At 44.6% G+C, this 11420-nt stretch overlaps 1 protein-coding gene across 1 annotated transcript; it reads right to left on the reverse strand.

Moving 5' to 3' along the window:
* Nucleotides 1-2336: 2336 nt before the first annotated feature.
* On the reverse strand, nucleotides 2337-10710 carry PVALEF (parvalbumin like EF-hand containing). The gene is made up of 4 exons (XM_027850116.1): nucleotides 10605-10710; nucleotides 8254-8389; nucleotides 7404-7519; nucleotides 2337-2383 (listed from the first exon to the last, which is right to left on the reverse strand). The coding sequence occupies exons 1-4, from the start codon at nucleotides 10708-10710 to the stop codon at nucleotides 2337-2339; spliced, it is 405 nt and encodes a 134-aa protein (XP_027705917.1).
* Between the last annotated feature and the right edge of the window lie 710 nt (nucleotides 10711-11420).

An 11420-nucleotide genomic window follows, 5' to 3' on the forward strand; every position in this document is an offset into this window, starting at 1 on the left:
ATTATTAACAATTCTAATTGACATTCAGCTACTGTTATTCCTTAATAAAAATAAACCTGTCAGTATACAACTTTAACAGGAAAGCAACACAAAAAAAACTTAAGTTAAGACTTGGACTGAAGCCATGATGGAACATTCCCCAGTGTGTTCTAAGAGGGATCTGTCTCTTTATTTTTATTTTATTTTATTTTATTTTATTTTATTTTGCTTTTTGGTGAGGCAATTGGGGTTAAGTGACTTGCCCAAGGTTACACAGCTAGTAAGTGTTAATTGTCTGAGGCTGGATTTGAACTCAGATCCTCCTGACTCCAAGGCCAGAGCTCTATTCACTGGGCCACCTAGCTGCCCCTGGATCTGTCTCTTTAAGGAAAGCTTGAGAGGCCTTGAACATGGTGTAGCTGTCTCCCTGTCTGTAGCTTGGTGCTACAGAATGCTTCTCATCCCATTATAGACTCTTCTATATGAGGCTGGTTTTTTCATTTTGGCTTCTGTATACTTTCCCTTTTTGCTTTTTCTGTGTATAGTGCCACAAATTCATTCAAGCCCCTAACCTGAGTCCCTCTTCCTCTGTAAAACCTGGGAGATGACACCCCAGCCCCCTGGGGCCTTGGGTCTTTACCATCATCTGCTCAAGAGATATTGCTCTTCCCGGAATCTCCATGAGAGTTTCCCTTTATGTTTAATTCCAATCCAAGAAGTATATAATATCTATGCCATAGTACTCCTTTTGATTGGAAGGGGACAATGGTGGGCATGCCCCCATGGAGGACTCAGACTGTCCCAGCTGTTCAAGGTTGGAAAATTGTCCATTTGGTGGACAAATTCCCAAGACACCATGCTTCTAGGTGGTGTTTCTAGATAGGGAGCATAGGGCAAAGGATTTCTGGGTATTTCCAGGGCTATTCATTCTCCATGATGCCATTATGGGACAGGGCTGCCCTGTGAATTCTAGTGTCACAGCCTCATCTTGCGGCCTATGTGCTCTCCTGATGCTGCCCCTGCCAGTTCCTTTACAACCCCAGATGTATGTTTCTCTGGGGTCACCAGAGTCAAGGCTGCCACTTACGTGGTCTCTCCTTCAGACCATCTGAAATTTGTCTCTGTCCTGGGCCTAAATCCAACTGTAGGTCTACCTTATTTGATGAACCCATAACTGGGGAAATCTCTTTGAGTGAGCAGGTGTCATGTGCCTAGGGGAGGGATGGTTAGGAAAGACTGCACCCTCCCTTCAGGGAGCCCTTTTGGGATTAAAGGTCACCTTGAAATGTGAAGACATCCCTAGGCAGGCCCCTTGCAGACTGTTCTTTCTTGCTACCCTTCTCCCTTCCTCTTTGCAGTCACTCTAATTTGGCAGATATGGCTAATCAGTTGACCAGGCCCTGGGAAGAGTCAGAAGTTGAGGCAGCCTTCATTAAAGACGGGTTACCTAAGAGGGAGCAGCCCTTGTTCTCCAGTGTGGAGAGAGCTGTTTAAAAGAAGCTACAGCAACAAGATGGAGGCGTGGGGGAGTAGGAGAGGTGATCTCCCTTCCCTCCCCCCCCCTTGCAGACTCTCCACTCCACCCCAAGTGAAAAGAAAGGGGTGTCTCAGTGAGAGGTACCAACCAGGCTGCTCACTCAGGGGCGGCGAGCCTAGGGTAGGTCTACACCTGTGGCTAATGGCCAGGATCCACAAGACAGGTTCTGCCTCTTTTCTGAACCCACCATGGGCTCCCTGGCTTCCAGTGGTTTTGGATGAGTTTAAAAGCAGGCTCTTGATCAAAGCTTCCCAACTCTTCTCGGGGGCACTAAGAAGTCTGGTTAATTGTGGGTGCTTTCCTTCTCTGTGACTTATGGGCAGGATGGGAGGTAGGACTGAAGAACAGAAAGCAAGAACAGGGTGGTAAGAAGTCTTTGTCCCTCCTTGAGGTACTAGTGGCATGAGTTAGGAGTCGATGGGATGGCAGGTTTGGACCCAGCCCCAAGGATGGCTGTGGGTATGTACAGAGCATGTGAACAACTATACTTAAATTGGTTCACTTACCAATCTTCTCCTTTGCTCAATTCCATTCAATTAAACAAACATTTATTAATGCCTACTGTGTATAAGGCACTAAGAGGTGCTAGGGAGACAAAGGCCAAAACAAGTGACAATCCTTGCCCTCATGGGGCTAACATTCTGTTTTCCAGGATAAAAGTTGTGCCTGCCTTGGTGCTCATCACCAGTGGGTGTCTCACTCCACCTCAGGCTCACTGGCCCACTGTGTGTGCAGGTACAACCCAATAACTTTCTCAAAGCTGAAGGTAAGTAGGACTGGATGCACTGGGGTGAAGAGCAGCTGGGGGTCTGTCTTCTTTCTATTCCTTCTTTGGAATCTTCTCCTTTTTGACCATGTCAGAGAATTCTGAAGGGAGAAAGGAAAGGTAATGGATACCTCATGTTATACGACCTTTTCTCAAAGCCCCATTATACCTTATTGGTCCTTGCAACAACCCACTGAAAGAGAGAGAGGGAAGGATCATTATGCCTGTTTTACATCTGGGGAGGTAGAGGCTCAGAAAAGCTGGATGATGCACATTGAGTAGGTCACAAAGGTAGGACTTGGGATCTCCAAGGTCTTCTAGCTCTTTCCCCACTGGACCAAATGGCCAGAGAGGAATAAAGATATTGGGACCTGAAAGGGAATGTCCATGGGAGAGGTCAGAAAGGGACTCTGTGTACCTGTAGTAGCATGTGAGGGACTGTCTATGTTGGCAACTACCAGGTGGGCGCTGTGGCAAGATTAGGTTAAGATCTGGGTATTTGGAAGTCGAGGCAGGGGCTGTGGTAGGCAGAGTCGTGGTGAACTGGGATGGGCTGGGTACGGAGAAGCCTGAGGCAGTGGGCAGTGCTATGTGAGATAAGCTGGGGAAGGATCAGGGTGCAAGGAAGTAGCCGGAGCATGTGCTCCTGAGGCAAGGGGTGGTGCCACGTGGGAGAGGGACGGCAGAGGACGAATTCCCTTTGCTTAGTCCCCTCCCTATATGCAATGTCAACCCCAGACGCCTCCTTCCTGTGACCTTCCTGACTTCCTGGGTCCCTTTGTGTAGCACTGACCCCAGACGCCTCCTTCCTGTGTCCTTCCTGACTTCCTAGGTCACGTACTCTGTCTATGCACTAATCCCAGACGCCTTCTTCCTGTATCCGGTCCTAGCCTCCTACGTCACTCCCTCTCCCTTGGTGTGCTAAACTCAGACAGCCCCTTCCAGTATCTGACCCTACAATCATTGGCTAGTAAGCGGGCTGGGGAGGAGGGACTAGGTAGGTATTTAGGAACAAGTGTGGTCAGATCACGCGCTCTCTTGGCTCCTGCTTTGTTGCTCTGGCTGTCCTGCTTAGCCTTGCTGTGATGGCTTGCTGTGATGGCCTCTGAATAAAGCTCTGGTGTTGGCGCCTCCCGATGGCTCGTCTCTGTGTGTTTATCCGGTTGAGGACCGAAGACTGATGAGTGAGTATGACTCTGGCAGCCTGCTCCTTATAGGAGGAGTGTTCGGCGCGGCCGGCATAAGGTCGGCGTGGCCGGTACAGTAGCATGTCATATAGTCAGTGTTCTATCTTGGACCTCATGGAGAGAATCACTGCCGTGTGGTATAGGAGATAGAGCGATGGATTTGGCGTCAACAATGGATTTGGAACCTATGCAGCAGGATTCCTGTTGCTTAGAAAGAGACGATGGTGGACATGTCCCTGTACAAGACTCAGACTGTCCCAAATGTCCAGGATTGGAAAACTTCTGTCCATTTGTGGGACAGATTCCCAGGATGCCATGAACCCAGGTTCATATCCTGGCTTTGCCATTCAGTACACATGTGATCTTGGGCAAGTCACTAAGCTGCTCTTGGTCTCAATCTTTTCATCTCTCAAAACAAAAGGGGGGGGGGATTGGACTAGGTATCTTAAGTTCCCTTCTATCTCTAAATTTATGATCCTATTATCTCTCCTCTGCCTCCCAAGACCTTAAAAAATCTAGTTGCAGAGCCTGAAAGTACCCTGTACACAGTAGGTACTTAATAAGTGTTCATTGAATTGAAGGGACATTAAGTACTCTATCTCCTCAAATATTCTTAGAATGCTCCGATCTCTCTTTTGCTTCCTTTACTCCCTATCTTATATTATTATCTGTGTACATGTATTCCCTTTCCCCAGTAGAATGGAAGCTCCTAAAGGGTAAGGATTTTTTTTTCTTTTAATCTTTACTCCTTAACACATAGTAGTCATTTACTAAATATTTATTGAGAGCCAGTAAAAATGAAGGGGTTAGACCAAATAGATGGATGATCTTTAAGGTCCTAGGGCACCATGATTTTAGGATTAAAGTGAACTCAGCAACAGCACAGCTTGTAAATACATGAAAACCCACAGGGTGAGATAACTTGCAGAAATGGAGGGAACAGAATCAAAGGGCTTTGATCAAGGTGAAAGGGGCAGCTATGTATCCCTCCTGAAATCTAGAGAGATAGTATCCTCAGGGAGCATATATATCTGTTGCTGGTCCCAGGGCTATCTCCTGGCTTCCAAACCTAGTAGCATCTTCATCAACCACAGCCAATGAATGGTATAAGGAGAGTCAAGGCTAGGATTTTAGCAAGACAGAGGCATTGGAACCAATGGGGAGCTCCAGGAGGTGACCCTTGGGTGCCTCAGAGCTATTCAGGGATTCTGTCCTGAAGGGACAAGAGTAAGTTTCTCAGGTGATCAGCATAAAATATCTTCTTCTAATCAAGTACTTCAAGAGTATTGCATTAGGTCTTGGGTTCTCTATTTCAGAAGAGATAAATGGGATCACATCCAGACAGGGCATTTTGGGATGGTGAGGGGACTTGAAACCAAGACATAAGAGGATTGGGTGGAAAGGAAATAGGGATGTTTAGCCTGGAGAACAGAAGACTTGCAGTACATGATAACCATCATAAGGGCCTTGTTCATAGCAGAGGCTTTATAAGTACTTGTTGAATCTAATTGAATTGGAAAACTTGAAAAGTTGTCCTGTGAATCCTCATCCCTAAGAAAACTCCACTGTCTAATTTGTCTGCTCCTGCTCCAGGGCTGCTGAGTAGCTATCTGTCAGTGGAGGAAAGTCAAAAGATTGAGCTAATTTCATCCACTTCAAATTTATGATACATATCTTAGTTGGGCTCTCTCTGCTGCTCTGAAAATCCTGTTTTGTCAGCTCTTTATCTCATTGCCCACAGCAATTGTTCTGAGCTTTTTCCTCTCTTCCCTGGCACTCTTAGCCATTGCACTTAAAGCAGCTTTCTGTTTCACTGCAAAGATCGAAACCATCAGACAACAGCTCCCTCAGTGCCCTGTTCTTCAGGACTACTTAGCAGCATCACCTACTATCTCCTACTTTCCTCTAACATAAGTGTTATCCTCATAAGGCTAATTTCTTGCCCTGAGACCCCTTTCTCCATTCATCATCCCTCTTCTTTCATGCATCTTTCAAGCCATCTTTCCCTTGCCTGTGGCTTCTTCCACGTCTGCCTACCAACGTGTTCAGTCTTCAAAACATGTCTTCCCTTGACCCTCCTCGATTGCTTCTCCCCTTCATTGTTAACTTTGAGAAAATTATCTTCATCTTATGCCTTAGCTTCCTCACTACTTATTCTTTCCTAGCCTTAGTCCTTTCTATCTCCCACTCCAACCCTGACATTACTGAAACTAATCTCTAAGGTCACCAGTCATGACCTAATCACCAAATCCATTGGTCTTTTATTTTCAGTATTCATCCTCATCCTCATCTCTCTAGTACTTGACCCCTTCTCTTACTGAATATCTTTTTTTTCTTTCTCTTGATTCCAGAGGCACCACATCCTCTTGGTTTTCTCCTTACCCTTTAAATGGCTATTTCTTTGTCTCTTACAGTCCCTCATACTCTTCCAGAACCCTAAAGGTTCTGTTTCTCTCTCTTCTCTTTTGGCAAATGTTTTCATTCCTATCCCATCAAACTCTGTGCAAACCACTCCCACATCTCTATTTCCAGTCATGGATTCTCTTCTAAGCTCCAGACCCACATCTTTAAATACCTAGCCTCCTGGCACACCAGACCCAACATGTTAAAAAAGAAATAAGCTTAGGCATGTCCCCAGGACTTCATTCTCCATGATGCTCAGAGAGCATTGCTCGTTGGAAGAAATTTCCTCAGAGACTATTCTTGAATCCTTAAGGTGGGAAGACTTACAAGTCCAATGCACCAATCAGGGTTGATTTTCACTTGTCAAGGGCATTCCCTTTCAAGGGTTATTTATAACTTTCAGGCTTTCTGTGGGTCATCTTTGGTTACCAAGAGAAACCACTGACCATCAATTTATTGTTGCCAGCTAGCTTAATTAATAAATTGATTATTAATTACCCAGAAACTCTGTCTCTTAGGGTTTTCCATTCATCACAAAGGTAATCCAGGTATTCTTTTACAAATGAGGCAGCTAGATGGCACAGTAGATAGAGGACTGACAGTAGATAGAGTCCAGACTCAGAAAGATGAGAGTTCAAATCTCTGGCCTCAGACTCTTAGTAGCTGTGTGACCCTTGGCAAGTCAGTTAACCTCTGTCTCCCTCAGTTTCCTCAACTGTAAAATGAGGATAGCAATAGCACCTACCTCACAGGGCTGTCGTGAGAGTCAAATGAGGTAATATTTGTAAAGCACTTCACACAGTGCCTGGCACATGGTAGATGCTCAATAAATGCTTCTTTCTTTCTGTTCTCCCCCATATGAGGAAACTGAGGCTCAGAGAGTTCAAGGAACTCATGTATTAGAGTTAACTGTGTATACATTACATCCACCTGCTAGATTATAAGTTCTCTGAAGTCAGGGATGATGTCTTGTTTAAACTTTGTATCACCTCCGGTGCCTAGCATTGTGTTCTGCACATAGTAGGTGATTGGTAAATGTTTCTTGAATGAATGCTTGCTCCTAAGGATGATAACTAGGACCAGGGAGTTGAAGTTATAGGAAAGTAGACTTTGAGTCAGCATAAGGAAAAATTCCCTGACGCTGAGAGCTGGTTAACAATGGAATGGACTGCCTCAGGAGTACTAAGTTCCCTTTTCTAAAGGCATTCAAGTGGAAGCTAGCTGACCTTTCATCAAGGGTGTAAATAGGATTTATCCTTTGGGCAAGGATTTATTTGTATAAGTAACCTCCAAGGTATATCCCAGTTCTGCAGTTCTGTGACAGCTAGGCAGATGTGCTCTGGGGACATGTAAATCAGAGAGGTGTAGAGGCTAGGCTGGGAGGACCCTGGGACTTGAGCAGGGAGTGGATAGCCTGGGAGTCAGTCCCTTCACTGCAGAACTGGGAATTAGTTTGTCTCCTCATTCCCCTATTCACCATCACTCCCAGAGTCTGTCCCACCTCTTTCCCTTCAGTCCCCATACTACCGACCTTCAAAGTCAATCCGTCCATCTCCATCTGTGTCAGCTGCCTGGATCATAGCCTCAGCCTCTTCGTCTGTCAGGGGGACTGCAGGGCCAGTGCTGGGGATCGTGGACAGGATGTACCTGTGAAGCAGAGATCCCTGGACCTCAGAGAATGGGAAGTTTTGGAATAGCTGGAGTATAGAGGTATGGGATGTTCTCAGGGCTTTGGATCTAAGTTATCTGTTGGTTTTCTTACTCCCAGAGAAGGCTGTGGTCACAGCCAAGGGCACTTGGGTTTGGTGAGTGATCAGATGAGAAAAGCCCAGAATGGGGCAATGCCTGTTTTTTTCTGTTCCGTCCTCCTAAGTATATGGAGGTAGATAAGAGATAGGAGAAGGGAAGGTATGTGGGTAGGAAGAACAGATCAAGGACAACAAAAGGAGAAAGAGAGTATGTATTCCAGTTGCACATTATTTTCCCATTGTCTGTGAATCTTTATATGCCTCTTCACATCAATAATGTGTGTAACTTTTAAGCCCTAAGAGAGGGGACTATAGCTGTGCAATTTGGAAGGAGGGGTATCACCTATCACAGAGCCTTGGTGGGGCTAGTGGGGCATAGTAGAAAGTCTGAAGACATATTTTACTCCCAGCTCCAACAATGACTTCCCACTTAAATGATTACATGACCTTGGGCAAATCATTGCCTCATTTGAAAAATGAAGAGGTTGTCCTGGATGATAGCTGACCTCCCTTCTGGCTTAGATGGTCTAAGATTCTAGGATAAGAGGAGGCGAGGGAGGGCTCCCAAGAGTGGAGGAGAAGGCAGACAAAGGGAGGGAAGGATGGGGCCCAGGGCCACTCCCTGCCCTTTACTTGATCTCATTCCACTCAATGAAGCCGCTCTTATCTTTGTCCAACATCTGGAAGGATTTCTGGATGATCTCCTCCTGCTGACTTGAGGTCTGGAATTTATGCATGTACTCAAAGAATCTGTTGTAGTTGAAAGAGCCTAGAATAATAATGGTGCATAATGCATGTTAGCAATACAAATATTAGTATCTCCATTAGAGGAAGCTAGGTGGCATAGTGAATAAAGGGCTGGTCCAGGACTCAGGAAAACCTGAATTCAAATTTGGCTTCAGACTCTGACTAGCTGCTATGAACCTGGGTAAGTCACTTAACCTCTGTTGGTCTCAACTTTCTCAACTGTAAAATGGGGATAATACAGGCACACTTCATTTTATTATGCTTCACAGATATTGTGTTTTTTGTTTTGTTTTGTTTTTTACAAATTAAAGATTTGTGGCAACCCTGCATCGAGCAAATCTATCGGCATCATTTTTCCAACAGCACATACTCACGTCATGTCTCTGTGTCACATTTTGGTAATTCTCGTGGTATTTCAAAATTTTCCCTTACTATATCTATCATGTTGATAGATGTGATCAGTGATCTTTAAGGTTATCATTGTCATTGTCCTTGTCTTGGGATGCCATGGACTGTGCCTATATAAGGTGGCGAATTTAATTGAGAAATATTGGGTGTGTTTTGATTGCTTCACCCACTGGTGGTTCCCTGTCTCTCTCCCTCTTCTCAGGCCTCCCTATTCCCTGAGACACAGCAATATTGAAATTAGGCTAATTAATAACTCTACAATGGCCTCTAAGTGTTCAAGTGAAAGGAAGAGTTAATTGATGCAGCAAACTTCATTGTTGTCTTGTTTTAAGAAATTGCCAAAGTCACCCCAGCCTTCAGCAACCACCACCCTGATCAGTCAGCAGCTATCAGGATTGAGCCAAGACCTTCTGCCAGCAAAAGGATTACGACTTGCTGAAGGCTCGGATGATGGTTAGCATTTTTTTTAGCAATAAAGTCTTTTTTTTTTTTTTTTGCTTTTTTTGGTGAAACAATCAGGATTAAATGACTTGCCCAGGGTCCCACAGCTAGTAAGTGCCAAGTGTCTGAGGCCATATTTGAACTCAGGTGCTTCTGACTCCAAGGCTGGAGCTCTGCGCCACCTAGCTGCCCCAATAAAGTCTTTTTTAATTATGGTATGTATATTGCTGTTTTTTTAAATACATAATACCATTGCACACTTAATACTACATACAGCATAGTGCAAACATGACTTTTACTTGCATTGGGAAACCAAAAAATTCATATGACTTGCTTTATTGCAATACTCACTTTATTGCAGTGATCTGGAACCAAACCCACAATATCTCCGAGGTATGCCCATAGTACCTACCTCTCGGGGTGAATGTGAGGATCAAATGAGATAATAGAGTAAGCATACTTAATAAATGCTTATTACTTTCCTTCCTTCCCATCTTACATATGAAGAAATAGGGTGAGAGAGGCGAAGCAATTTACCCAAGGTTAGAAGAGTTGGAGGTAGGATTCAAACTCAGCCCCTTCAATATGCTATGCTTTCTTTCAAGCCACAGAGGGGAGAGTCAATAGGGCAGGGTAGTTGTTAGGTGAATTGGAGGTGATGGCAGTCACAGAAGATCTAATGGTCCCAGTCTCTAGTTGTTGGGGTAGGGTATTTTGGAGCTCTGGGCTCATGGTTGGCCCTACTGAGACACCAGCCTCGAACAGGCAAGGAAAGAGATCCAGAGAATAAGCTCGGGGTTGAGGTCCCTTCCTGGTGTGTAGAGGCTCTAGAGGGGAAGTGAGGGAAGGGCATTGGGTGCCTAGGAGAAGAACAGAAATATAGGCCAGATACCACTTCTTGCCAATGGCCTGAAAAAAGGCTATTAACACCAGGGTTACAGGAACACATGATCTAACAAACCAGCCAGACCTGGCCAACCAATGGGGTGAAAAATGGGATTCTAGTTTCTCTCCATACCCCACCTTGGGGGCTGTGCAATTATTTGTCCATTAGTGCTGGAGAATGGGATGAGGGCCCAGAGCTGGGACTAGGCCATGGCAGTGGAGGAATACAAAATAGGACACTTCCCGCTCACCCCGATAAATACACATTTCTTTAATGCCAAAAGATGTTGCTCTCTACCCCACATTGGTATATATTTTGGGATAGACTGAGTCCCATGTAGCAGAAGTATAAGGTAGACAGTAACACAAAGAAGATTGGCAATTTTAAAATCTTGCTTAGTTAGAGTATACAGAGATGCCTTGTGCAGGCTCTGCTCTCCCTCAGTTCTGCATGGAGCACAGCTAGGGAAGCTGGTTAATCTGCATTAACTCCCATGCCTTACCATGATGCCTCATGTCTGATGGCAGCATGTCAACGTCTTTGTCTAATAGGGGTGTCCCCATGGCCAGACCAATCTTCTTCGCCTGGGAGGAGAAATCTTCATCCATCTTGACCTCTGGAGAAAGAATCAAGTACCCAGTGAGGGCCCAGGAGATTCTGGCTCTCTGGAATCCATGAACTAGCTAGGGAGGTGGCTTTTTTCAATGCACATGGAATTTACTTTATGTAAAAAGCTTGCATATGTTTTTAGTTAATCAAATTTTTGCAAACCAAATTATATTTTTAAATGCATTAGAAAAGCTAGCTATTTAAAGAAAGCCCATAGTGAATCCTTTTAGAAAGCTAAAAGTTAGGTAGGGCTAATAATAAAGAAAGGTTTATGAAGTATTTTCCTTAAACAACTCTCTAAGGTAGGTATTGCATTCCCATTTAACAGAGAGAGAAAATGATGCTCATAATTCCCTAAGATCTGGTATGCTTAAAATCAAGGTCAAATTCTATATTGTACAATATAATAAAAACTGCTGGGGTTCTTGTGGGACAGGTCACCCTCAGATCCCTTACCTTCCTACCAACTTCCTCCTGAGAAAACATTTACCCCAAATGATAATTTGCATATAATTTTTGTTATTGATTTCATATAAAAATATATAGGTCCCTCCCAACCCTTGCTACTTTAATCTCACCCTAAACCACTCCCTATGGAGTTAGATTGGATTAACCTCCCCACAAAAAACCTACTGGATTATAGAGCTAAAACCAAGTAGGGGAGAGGGGGATTTTGCCCCCAGGGTACCTACCTCCCTACTACACACCA

This window comes from Vombatus ursinus, unplaced genomic scaffold (genome assembly GCF_900497805.2).
Source record: "Vombatus ursinus unplaced genomic scaffold, bare-nosed wombat genome assembly UNPS02008996.1, whole genome shotgun sequence".
Taxonomy (NCBI): domain Eukaryota; kingdom Metazoa; phylum Chordata; class Mammalia; order Diprotodontia; family Vombatidae; genus Vombatus; species Vombatus ursinus.

What these genes read in the sequence shown, in the direction of transcription:
- PVALEF (XM_027850116.1), bottom strand. Translation starts at nt 10,710, where the DNA reads ATGGATGAAGATTTCTCCTCCCAGGCGAAGAAGATTGGTCTGGCCATG. An exon ending in ATCAGACATGAGGCATCATG is followed by an intron (nt 8,390 to 10,604) that starts GTAAGGCATGGG and finishes TTATTATTCTAG; the next exon opens with GCTCTTTCAACTACAACAGA. An exon ending in TGGACGGATTGACTTTGAAG is followed by an intron (nt 2,384 to 7,403) that starts GTCGGTAGTATG and finishes TTCTCCCTTCAG; the next exon opens with AATTCTCTGACATGGTCAAA.